Raw genomic sequence first — 12094 nt, 5'->3', positions numbered from 1 at the left:
GCATGGCTGGTTCATTGTTTTGTATCACACTTGTTGTTTTGAATGGTGTATTATGTCAAGTTATGTCAGCTAGAAACTTAAAAAAGTTAAATATCATGAGGGAGCAAACACTAATCCGTTGCAGTATTATCAGCCTATTCTTAATACTGTGTGGGTGCCATTCATGTCCTGACTTCTCTGTGGTGTCTCACAGTGGAAAGTCAGTAGATCTGTTGGGCCCTGGGGGTGGCAGAGTGGGGCACCAGCCCATCAGGCTTGTTCAGGAACATGGGGTCTGGTAAGTTTGTAGAATGGATCAATACCTGTCATGTAGCATATGACCAGTTTTGTCCACTGACAGGTAAGGTATATATAATCAGATACTGAGATATGATATGATATGAGAAACTGAGTGCTTCTGGTGAGGTAATCAGGGGCTTCCAAAGTGATAACCTTGCTAATTGCATTTCCGAGTGTGAGCACTTGCTCTGTTGTTTATCTAAAGGAAATTAGAAGATAATTATATTTGTAAGACCTGCTTGGACTTGCTCTGCCTCTGTCTCTCCAGCTCTGCCTCTCTCATTCTGCTCCTCTCTGCAAACAATACATTATTAATGCTGGAAAGCAGGCCTCTCCAAACAAATCACATACTCTAGCATCAGACACAACATTATTCATTTGATGTCAGCCACTTGTCAGGATGATTTGATTAAAAGTCTGGATTATGAATTCAGCATCTGCTGTCACTTCCCCGTGTGGGCCTCGTGGTTTTAAGTTCTCCATCTTGTGTAGTGTCCATTTGCTACAGCAAATTTAATAACCCTTGTTGAAGAAATATATTAGAGGCCGTGACTGATAACCACGAACCACTTAAGGTTCTCCCCAGAGCACATCATTATTTCATCATACATTTTGAAACCAACGCTGAACTTGAGAGTTTAAAATACGTAATCATGGAAGAAACGCTTTTATGTGAAAAAGCAAAAGCTAAGAGCTCCCTGCTCACGTAACTGTGTGACACTGTTTCCAAATTAGCCCAGACATACTGTAACCTTTTTGCGCGTGGCTCTTACTGATTCCCCTGCAGTAAGCTATTAGCTATAGTTCAATAAATCGGCAAAACCAGATTTTCATTAGAGTGTTGAAATAATGACTTATTATGCTCATTTTTAGCTCCATAATTTCAGCCATAATATTTTGCTGTGCCTCGGTACTGCCCTCCTGTTTATCAAATGTCTGCAATAAGACGTTTTAGGTCTGTTCCCCCTCCCCTTATGCCAACTTTATTCTGATTGCCACTATAAAACAGAAGGTTTGAACAGCAGGTGGGTGGACCTGTGTTCATAACCAGTCTGCATGTGATGACAGTATTAAGGATATCTGCTTTCACTGATATCATACAGGGCCAAGAGTAGGAGCAGTCTAAAGCTTGAGCTTTTTTAGCTCACATGGATTACATGTTATTGAAATTTTGGCTGTGTTGCTATGATCATCCACAACAGTAACAGTAGATTATGGAGTAAAAAAGGAAAAGTTAATATCTCAGCTTTAATGAAACGTGTAACTGTTCATGCTGAGTACCCGAGAAAGATTTGTCAACATGATTTTTGGTAACAAAATGCTGCTGAATCACCAGCACAATTTATTTTTTGTCCTAGAGAATCTCATACATTTTAAAAGAACTTCTACACATAAACACATATTTAGGTCTCCTATTGTCATCAGATGCAAGGTCCTAAATTGTGAACGTTGGGGTTTCGCAATGTTAGAGTTTCACCTTATTATCATTGTGACCAAGACATCTCCTATGATAATATTTCCAAATCTGTATCTGTACCAAATTACCCAAAACAGGCCATTATTTACAGAATTGTCACATTAGTATTATGGGCACAATATTGTAATTTCATTCAAGTTATCAGGTACTTGGGTATAATATAATCATTTGTTTTGTTTTAATTATAAGCTTCTTTGATTTTTATGTCCTTATGTTGTATCAAAGCCATAAGTCTGTAAGCACGTTGCCTGCTGAAGTTCATTTTGTTTTACAACCCACAAAGCTTGTGAGCAACAAGATACATTTTTGGGTGACGTGGTGATTTATTAGGAAAAAAAATTAAATTACTAGATATCCAGCGTTAAAAATCAAGGGATAAAACTTAAGATAACACAGCAGGGAGGTGATAATGAGCCAACCCAGGCATGTCTTTATCCACACCTTGTCAGGTATGAACAATTAGCAACCTAAAGACCCTTGTACTGTCACTTCAAGGGCAGTTACTGCTGACGATGGGGATAAAGTTAGGCCAAATTAAGCTATCTATGATTCAGTACTTCCTATCCTAACGAAAGTCTTTGGTTGTACGAGTAAAGCTCAGTAAACACTGTGTGTATAATTACATAGACGTAATGTTCCCAGTTTAGCTGTAATTTCCCAGTTGAGATAAATTTTTATTACCCAGCTGCTGTTTTGTTTTTAATACTTGAAACATTTTTGTAACCTTTCTGTGTATTAGCATCTTTACTAACTCAATCTACAGCTAATCAATCCTTTATTCACAATTTTAAGCTGCATTTAAGTGCAAACATGCAGCAGAGAAGCTTCGTTCATGTATCTGTGATTTAATGATGTGACAGTGAAGGTCGCTTGGTAAAATGGGTCATGGCTGGATACTAGAATAATTACCTGTCATTGGCCAAGCTGTCCTCGAGCAGGAAATTAATATTTCTCTATTATGTACAGGGTTAGCTGCTGTGTCCTTCAGATTTAATAAATGCCATCATGACGGTACAGACCCACACTGGAAACACTCATATACTGTTCATTAACAAATTCATGCAAACGCATTCACATCAAGTGCATCCAAAAACCTTCGGCAAGAGAATCCTCCTATTAATAAATAAGAAGTGCAACAAAATACGTCGTGATTCTCCGAGCGTCAGTAATTGCCTTCAATAGATCAGCCTTGAGCACAGAGCAGTACAGAGCAGCTGTCTTTGTCAACTGATCCACACCAGGGACTGCACTGCAGCACCAAGACACACAAACACCCAGCCTGTAAAGAAATACAGTAATATTTCATGCATTCATTGAACAGATTGGTCACATGGCTGCTTTCTGATCTCAAAGTTTTCTTTATTTCCTGGGCTTAAACTGTTTTTGTAGTCAGCAGAGGATTTGGAAGAAGGAATGTAGGAGAGACATATATTTAAGCAAGAGGACTGAAAAGTATATTTTGGCATAGAATTTGTAAGCCTTTCACACTCTTTAACTCCAGTTTACATTATGTCTTCTTACAGCTATCCTTAAAATAAAAAAATAACCCAAATGATTGTAATTTTAAATATATGTTAAACTACACTAACAAGAAAAAAGAGCCTATAATCAAAAGCGTGTGTTTGCAGTAAATCAACCCGCTAATGTGGCAACAACAGCGAATTCAAGCCAAAGTGGCCTTTTTAAAATCACAAATTGGGCCTTTGAAAGTAATAATCTGTGAAGTCCTATGTGCCTTTTTCCATCGGTTCAGTGTTTTGCTTTATTGTTTTGGGTCTTTGCACGTGTAAAAAAAAATAGGCACATAACACATACTGCAAACTGTGCTTCCCAGCATGCACGGCTGATGTGTTGACTTTTATTGATTAATATATCTGCCAAAATGCAGCAGGAGTCATTCAGTGGGTGCTGCGCATCTGGTGTGGAATGCTTATAGCGAGAGACAAGCTAAGCATTTACATCTGGAGTCTGACAGCTATCTGAATTTTAACGTTATACAATCTAGATTAAGTACTTGGAGAAACTTAAACTGTAACTGTGCATGAATAATGCTCAGGTGTCTCTTTCTTCTCACCCCTCTCTTCTTTCAGGCTCCCCAGCTCGGCACACTGATGGGCGTTTATATGCCGTGCATCCAAAACATCTTCGGAGTCATCCTGTTCCTCAGGATGACCTGGTTGGTGGGAATCGGAGGTGTCATTGGGACTTTCATCATCGTTTTCATGTGCTGTACCACAGTGAGTGTTGTACATTCTTGTAAATTTTAGCCCAGGTTCATAGTGAAAATTCAGAATTTCACACGTTTTATAAAGTGCAGCATTCGTGGAGCGTAACATATTGTAGAGTGGAAGGTAGCAGATGTAGCAGAATTTATTGTTCAGCAGTGTAAGATTGTTATCACCATTATTGGCTCTGGTGAGAACAGCAAAGATTAAGGACCTTGCACAGAATATGGTTGGAGAAACAGAGGATATAAATATGTTTATAATGGTTCAGTAAATTCTGTGTTTTGATTAGTGAGCAGTAGCTTTCCATTAATGTGGTGCCATACTTTGAATTGCAAGTAATTACTTCTCTGCATTAGCCGAAACGGCTTTCTTTTTTATTTCATCCAAAAATAGTTCGCCAGGGGTAGTTTCACAGTAAAATTGGTCATACAGCTGTTGTTCAGTCTCTAAATAGAATCAGTCTCCTTAGTAAGCAGAGTCAGCCTACAATACACACAATGTATCTTTGTTTATTTTTCACAAAGATATCCCCCTTATTTTAAGGATAACAGCTTTGCTGTAATGTGTTTGAACAGCTTAAATGTTGACATTCTTTCTTGGTTTTAGTTAAGCACAATTTCTTTGCTAAACATATAATACAGCCCAACCCTCTTTGCTCTACAGTTCTGTACCGATGTATTGTATTAGTTTACGTCCAATAGAAAACTTTGTCAGTCTGGTAAGGTACCACCCCCAAGAATTTTTAATGTGTTACATCTACAGAAATATGGATAGTTGACCCAGTCGTGGTTTTAAACGGCAAGTCTAAGGTTACAGCTTACTTAAATGGAGCAGTGTGGTCAAAGAATAACTGCAATTATCTATTTAGGAGTATAGTTCACAGACATTTCCCTCTTAACAATGTGGCATTCAGCAGTAATAATAAAGTGACAAACTGGCAAGTGTTTTTAAACTAATCTTACATGAGATAACATTAAAGGAAACCAGAGTGTTGAAGATTGTTTTGTTTGGTAATTTATTTCAAACATGTAAACAATATACAGGTACATTTAGACAAGAAAATAAGAGAGAGAAAAATACTATACAAAATTTTTTTTTAATATTTATATGCATATATACAATATACAAAAATCAATACATTTCAATATAGCCACCGTTCTGATTAATTTACATGTTGAAAGGGAGTGGGAAGAAGTAAACACTTATTTAATCCCACCCCTTTGCCATAAATTATCAGTTAATATTTAGTCAGCGTCCTTACTGATATAATTTGTAATAAAAATAGTGAACACATTTCTGATATACTATATACTATATTATAACATCATGAATTTTTTTTTAAATAGAGACATTCACTTAATTTCAATATTTTCCCTTTCTTTATAGTTCATATTTTTATAACTCTTTTTATAACTCTTGAACTTTTGAACTGTTTTATGTTTGGACATTGCTTTAATTCCATATTCACAGTGTTCCATAGTTTCACTCCATGAACAGAAACACAAAAGCTTTTTCTTGTAGTACGTACCTTCCCTGTTTTGAAGTTACAAAAACCCCTTAAATTATAGCTTCCTTCTTTCAAAAAAAAACATACTCTGAATATTACCTGGCAGTTCTTTATTTTTTGCTTTGAATAGAATTTGTGCTGTTTGGAATTTCACTAGATCGTCAATTTTCAATATTTCAGACTGCAAAAATAGTGAGTTTGTGTGTTCCCTATAACCTGCATTGTGGATGATTCAAATTGCCTTTTTTTTTGAAGAGTAAAAAGTGAATGTAATGCGGTTTAATAGTTATTGCCCCAGACCTCTGCATAGTAGCCTAAGTATGGTGAAACCAGTGAACAGTAGAGAATATGAAGTGATGTTCTGTCGAACACCTGCTTTGCCTTGTTTAGTATTGCAATGCTATGTGATACTTTGGAATGAATATATCTTACGTGAGCTCCCCAGTTAAGTTTTTCATCTATTATTACCCCCAGAAATGTATTTTCACTGACTCTTTCAATATCAACACCATTTATTTGAATGTTAGCATTTGTATTTAAACTACTATTTCCAAATAACATAAGTTTAGATTTATTCAAATTGAATGATAATTTGTTTTTATCTAGCCAGAACTTCACTTTACTTATTTCATTAGTCATATCCTCCAATAAATTCTGCAGATCATCACCAGAGCAAAAAATGTTTGTATCGTCAGCAAAGAGAACCATTTTTAATACTTTGGACACTTAACAGATGTCGTTAATGTACAAGTTGAAGAATTTTGGACCCAAAACTGACCCTTGGGGTACACCACAAGCAATGTCCATACATAAGGAGCAACCATCATTTAATTTCACAAACTGCTTCCTGTCACCTAAATAACTCCGGACCCAATCTAAAGCTACCCCTCTGACACCGTAACGTTCCAGTTTTCTTATTAATATATCATGATCTATAGTGTCAAATGTCCCACGTTTTCTAACACTGTTCAGTATTTCCCATAATCTTTTAATATTATTTCTATTTATATCTAATTGCTTCATATAGTATTCCTTTTTACTATATCTAAGTATATTAGTTAACCTATTTTTATACCAAATTCTTTCCATATTCTTAGCAGCGACAGTTCACTTGAAGGTGGCAGGTTTATATTTGAGGACACAGGCGTTAGCAAGATTATAGAGGATCCTAAAATGTTTTTTACGTCTTGCCAAGTCCAAACAGTGCTGAGAATTACATACGTAGGTTCCTGATACTAAGAACGTTCACAGAGGTTTGAGATGTATGAAATAAAACTTCTTCTTCTGTATCGGTTTAATAAGCAGTTATGGTTTTTTGTGTTATCGCTCTTTTCGAAAAGCTCAATTTTCTGAAAATACTCATAGTTTAGAGTTTTGCAGTTTCTTGTTTTCGAGACATAGAAGAAGCTACTTTCGGCTGCTCCATTATTCACAAGGGGTCTCCACAGCGGGTAGCGCCGCATGTTTGCTTTGGCAGATTTTTACAGCAGATGCCCTTCCTGACTCAACCCCCAAAGGATTTGTGTCTCCTGAACTAGGGATCTTTCATTTATTAGATGAATGAAAGCCGCTGTTTGTGAGATGTAGTATCTATTTTTATTTGCCAGAATGGTATCATTGACCCTGCACCAAATCCAGCAAAGTAGTGTTAAAGTGAAATTTCAAGAGAGGAGGTTTTAATCATCTTATTTTAGCCGGTGTAATGATTCTGGGTCTGAGTGAAGTGTAACGTTGCAGATCACATAACCAGGTTCCTTTTGTGCTGTATAAAGAGCAAACTGCCTCTCTGTCGATGATCTGTTTGTATTTCACAGACCCCACACGTTCAGTCTGTAAAAAAGAACAACATGACACACTGTGATGCTCCCTGGTTCCCTTTAATGTCACTGCCACAGAGTCATGTGTCAGAGTGACTTTGGACTGACACCCTGCCGTGGCCCTGAGACTCGCATTACATAAGACTCTCCCACAGGATCGAAGTCGCTGCTGTCAGTGGTCTGGCTGGCTTCTACAAGATGATCGTGTTTGATGCATTTGATTGTCAGAGAGCATATACTTGGCCTCCTCACTCAAAAGCTTAACATCTCTATTCTGAAGGGTGTTGACTTAATTTACTGTCTCTGTTGAAAACTTGACAATGCCCTGCATGAGAGCTTTCTGTCAGACAACACAGGCGCATCCAGCCTGAGTATGGCTTTTCAGTGGATTGCCTTGCTAATTTTATTGTACATGACAGTTTAATTAAAACTTTGTGGTCTATAAGATGTAAGAGCTGTGCGTCATTCCTCTGATTTGCATTTTGGGTTATGGACTTTATGTTGGTTTGTCTGCGAGTTTGTGCAACCTAGATTCTCCTCCAGCTGAGTATATTTATAGAACGACCCCCTCAAATCCCAAACACTGCCTGCACAGACACATGCTGCGGCCCCGTCATTTTTTCTGTGTGACAGTATAGAGGGCATACTGAATGAAACAGCATATTGATAGAACATAATATGTAATTCCATGTTTGAGCCTGATATCTTAGTAATTACCTCTAAAATATAGATACTGAATCTCATCAGCTTATTATTTTTTTTCCATCAGCATCATAAAAATATAAATAATTAATAAAAAGGGGATAAAAAGATCTTGTGTGGTGCATGAAAAAATACAGCACTCAGTTTTATGGTGGAAAAAATAGCAGGAGAGAAAAAAAAAAGCTTGGAGATCAAAGCTGGTTCAGACACAGCTTGACAGGAAGTCGTGCAAACACACAAACACATTTGCAATTCCTATGCTTCATTTCTTATGCTTTAACACACACATACACACACACAGAGGAATCAGTGCTAAAAAGTTCCTTACGTCCATTTACTAGAATAAACTCTGAAAAACATCTCTCAGTAATTTCGTCTCACTGTTTAATATCACACACACACACACACACACACACACACACACACACTTTTTATCACTCACACTGAGCTCATTGCAGAGCCCCGGGGCGATAAGCTCGAGCGTGAACGGTGTGTGAGAAACCCCCACCTCCTTACATAACCACCGAGGCCTTCAGGGGCTCTCAGCAATGAGCGCGTGTGTGTGTGCATGTACATACGTGTACGCAGCGATGCCCACCTGAGTGAAATCCACAGGAGCCAAAGTGCGAAGGAATCTCGCATGTTGTAGAGCTTAATAATATACAGCAGGACCCCATGTTTTATTCACTTCATGGGATGTCACTGACAGTGCACTTTTCAGGTGCTTAATCACAGCTGCACATATCTGCAGCTGTCAAACGCTCGCGCCAATATTTTTCTGTCACATCTTGGCGGAACGTTAACGAGCCGCAGTGCTCAAACATTCAGGGAATCGTTATATAAAGAACGCGCCTCCGTGTGGAACGGCTCTGACACATTAAACCATTAACCATGAAATTATACACGCAGGCCACCATTTTAAAAATCAGTGCTTTGCTGCAGACAGCATTCTCCAAACAGGGACGCTCAAACGTGTGTACGTCGTACTGGTATATGAGTCTTTTTACCCCAGATAATGAATACAGGCTCTTACCACATTAAAATGAGCTTTAATATTCTAGATGGAAAGTCATCTGTTATTTGGTCTTCCTCATTACTTCCAGGTCTTGAATCCAAATGCTGTGAGGGGAAGGGTTGGATGCCCTCTGTCGTGACTCATTTAAATGCTTAGGATGCCTTTCTCGCTCATCTCCTCATATTTTACTCTTTCGCTTCTTCAATTTCTCCAAGCCTTTTCTTTTTTCCATGTTTCTGTCTCATTATTCCCTTTCTCCTCCTCCTTCTTCCTTTGATTCTATTCTCTCTCTTGCTCTCATTCTTATTCTATTATTCAATTTTTGTCCTTTTTCTGCCACGTCTGTTCTTGTCTCGCGGCATAGCACAGCAGCACCTCGTCCTCTTACTTATAGTTTCCATTCCCACCATCACTCTGAAAGTGAAAATCACCTCAATCACTGTCATTTGACATTGGTGCCTTCCATAGTATACCATCCACAGGGATTTCAAGTGATGAGCAGCACCCTGAAACTTCTGTGCTTTTGTATGTCAACTGATGAAGTTGTACCTCAAAAAAACCATTCTGCATTTGTGTAATGAAGCATGATAATGAAGCACGCTCTCAGGGCAAGGCAAAAGCTCCAGTCCTGTCGAAACCAATTTCCGCTCAACTGTAAGGTCAAAAAAAGACCAATTCAGAATTTGTCTGTAGCTTTGGGAAGAAACAGACCAAAAGTGTCCTTTGGGGTCATCAGTGGGGAGTGTGTCAGCTGGCAGGCTTTTCTTAAAAATGACTTTTTTCACCAAATACATTCCTAGGGCTCATCTGTAATCATGATGGCTTAGCAATTATTCAGGCCTTGCTACCATTCCGATTACATTTTGAAGGAAAACATCTCCTTTGTGCGAAATGTAAGCTGTGTGCTGTTGTATCTCATGTGGATGAGACAGATGGTGGGGAGGTCTAATCTGGCCTTTCTACTGGCATGCTTAGAGCCTAGAGGGCTTTTGGGTACATGTGAGTTTGGAGGCACTGACTCCAGGATTCATGGAGAAAGAGAGAGTTATAAACCAGAGGATGTTCACTAACGCAAACTCTCAAACCATCACAGTTTTAGGTTACCAGCCTGAAAGTGGGACGATAAAACAGGCCACAGGCTCTGGGTCAGTGGGAAGAAAGATTTTGCCCATCCTGCCTGCTAAAACAGAACATCGCTGGGTTTTTTTAGTGCCACTCTTCAAATGTTCTGCGAATACAGACATGATTTGGTCATCAAGTGCTTGAACTACAGAGGAATCTGTGTTAGATTTAGTTATTAGATCTCCAGTATCTGCTTTTGATCCTATGTTGTGGTCCATTTGGGTCTGCAGGTGAGATCATTGGAGATGAAAGCCAGGCAGTTTCTCATGCATGACTTTTTCTGCTAGAGTCCCTGTCTGCAGTGATGCCCAAAGGGTCATTTAACTAAAAGTGATAAAAATGGTATTTCACAACAGTGACAACAACAAAATCATCTGCTCTTCTGTTGCCACTTGTGGTGGTTCAGTCAAACAAAACAACATATGACATTAATTGCACATCAGCAATCAATCATAGATTGAAGGTGAAATTATTCATCTAACTGGAGACAAAATTTGAGTTTTGAAAAGTGATAGTTGCTACTTTGTCTTGTCTGCAGCTGGTTGTAGACAAAATCAACGCAGAATCGATCCATATATCGATACAGTTTCCACTGAAACACAGATAAACCTCAAATAATTGGTTGCTTGACCTAATCGCCCTCATTCATTTCCACTCCTCGTGCCTGTCAAGCCTTCTGTTCTCATAGAACGCACGATGAGGCTAACAATATTGATACTGTCAGATTTTCAACTCCAAATTCTTGTTATTTTCAAAACAGTGAGTTGTGACTTCACACAGACAAAAGCAGGCTTCTCATTTCAAGCCAGTTACCTACTGATATTGCCAGCTGAAATCGCAGCTGTCACTAACATGCTCAGTTTGTCAGCTTTAGTTTTCTAATTATATTTCGCTCCATGAGCACTGGTTCACACAAAGAGCTTTGATAAAGTCTTAAATTGGCACTTGCATAAATAACTGGATCTAAACCTCTGTTTCTCAGGAAATAGTCAGAACTCTTACAATGCTACTCCTTCAGACTGAACTGAAAGAGCTGTATTGTTTGCTGTGCTTCAGACTAGAATTAACGATATATATCTTCAGAATGAGATGGCAGAAATAAGATTCTGCTATGAGCATAAATTACAGTGCAGTACTTCTTGGAAATTAAAACATATAGACCACCTTCCAGACTCATAGTAATTGAAAATCACGTATCAATATAAAACAGAGCATGTGTTTTAAAGACAAAGTCAAAGGGGGGGTATAGTGTATAATTTACCTTTAATATTATTGACATACATAAAATTCAGAGCGAAGCATTACTAAAGCACCAATCCTGTTTGGCTACACTGCCAGCACTGCAAATCAGACAAGTGCATTGCTGGCTTTTCTGCATGGAGATTCAGTGATTGGGTATGCGACTGACTACCTCTGAGTGGCTGCTGCCCACATCAGATAAAACACTTAAACAATTACTGTCTTATCTGCTGTGGTGGGAGAAGGGTTTCTGGCCTCATTATGACCAGATTAGAGTGAGAAACAGAGCCCAACTCACTGTTCACTCCTGATCATCAGTCCACTGGGCCCTCAGGTGACACTAACCACATTAAAGTCTTTGCAGAGACAGATACAATAACAGTTAAACATAACCAGCATGGTTTCCCGTGGCTGGAAAACCTCACTCCAGTGTAGCTGAAACAGAAACTTTGAAAAGAAACAACCATTGATTGTTGTGGTAAATTAATAAATAATAATAAGTAATTGTTCTGTAAAATGTTGCATTTATTAACCACTATTCTTGTCAGTAACAGAATTTACTGTTGTTCTTTTTTACCTTACATTTTAGGAAGGTGATTACAGTTTAAATGTTACCCAGGACAGACTGCTATTGCACTAATGCTGCATGCAAGCACAGATTGAATTAATAATATATATAACTTTACATTCAAAACTCAACTAATAATA

The 12094-nt window shown here is 38.3% G+C and overlaps 2 protein-coding genes across 3 annotated transcripts in view; one reads left to right on the top strand and one right to left on the bottom strand.

The window, feature by feature from the left end:
- The window catches only part of LOC308403159 (N-acetyltransferase 8-like), a 561295-nt gene that overhangs the window by 198238 nt on the left and 350963 nt on the right, over positions 1–12094 (bottom strand). The gene's annotated exons all lie outside the window — the stretch shown is intronic.
- Positions 1–12094, top strand: part of slc12a5a (solute carrier family 12 member 5a) — a 202352-nt gene that overhangs the window by 158701 nt on the left and 31557 nt on the right. For both annotated transcript variants that reach the window (XM_080890761.1, XM_080890762.1), the window contains exon 4: positions 3847–3993. In XM_080890761.1, coding sequence (XP_080746887.1) covers positions 3847–3993 — 147 coding nt within the window. The remainder of the gene's footprint in view (positions 1–3846; positions 3994–12094) is intronic.

This window comes from Rhamphochromis sp. 'chilingali', assembly GCF_963969265.1.
Source record: "Rhamphochromis sp. 'chilingali' genome assembly, chromosome: 9".
NCBI lineage: Eukaryota > Metazoa > Chordata > Actinopteri > Cichliformes > Cichlidae > Rhamphochromis > Rhamphochromis sp. 'chilingali'.
Note: the sequence above shows the minus strand (reverse complement) of the source record. Positions and strands in the feature narration are given on the sequence as shown.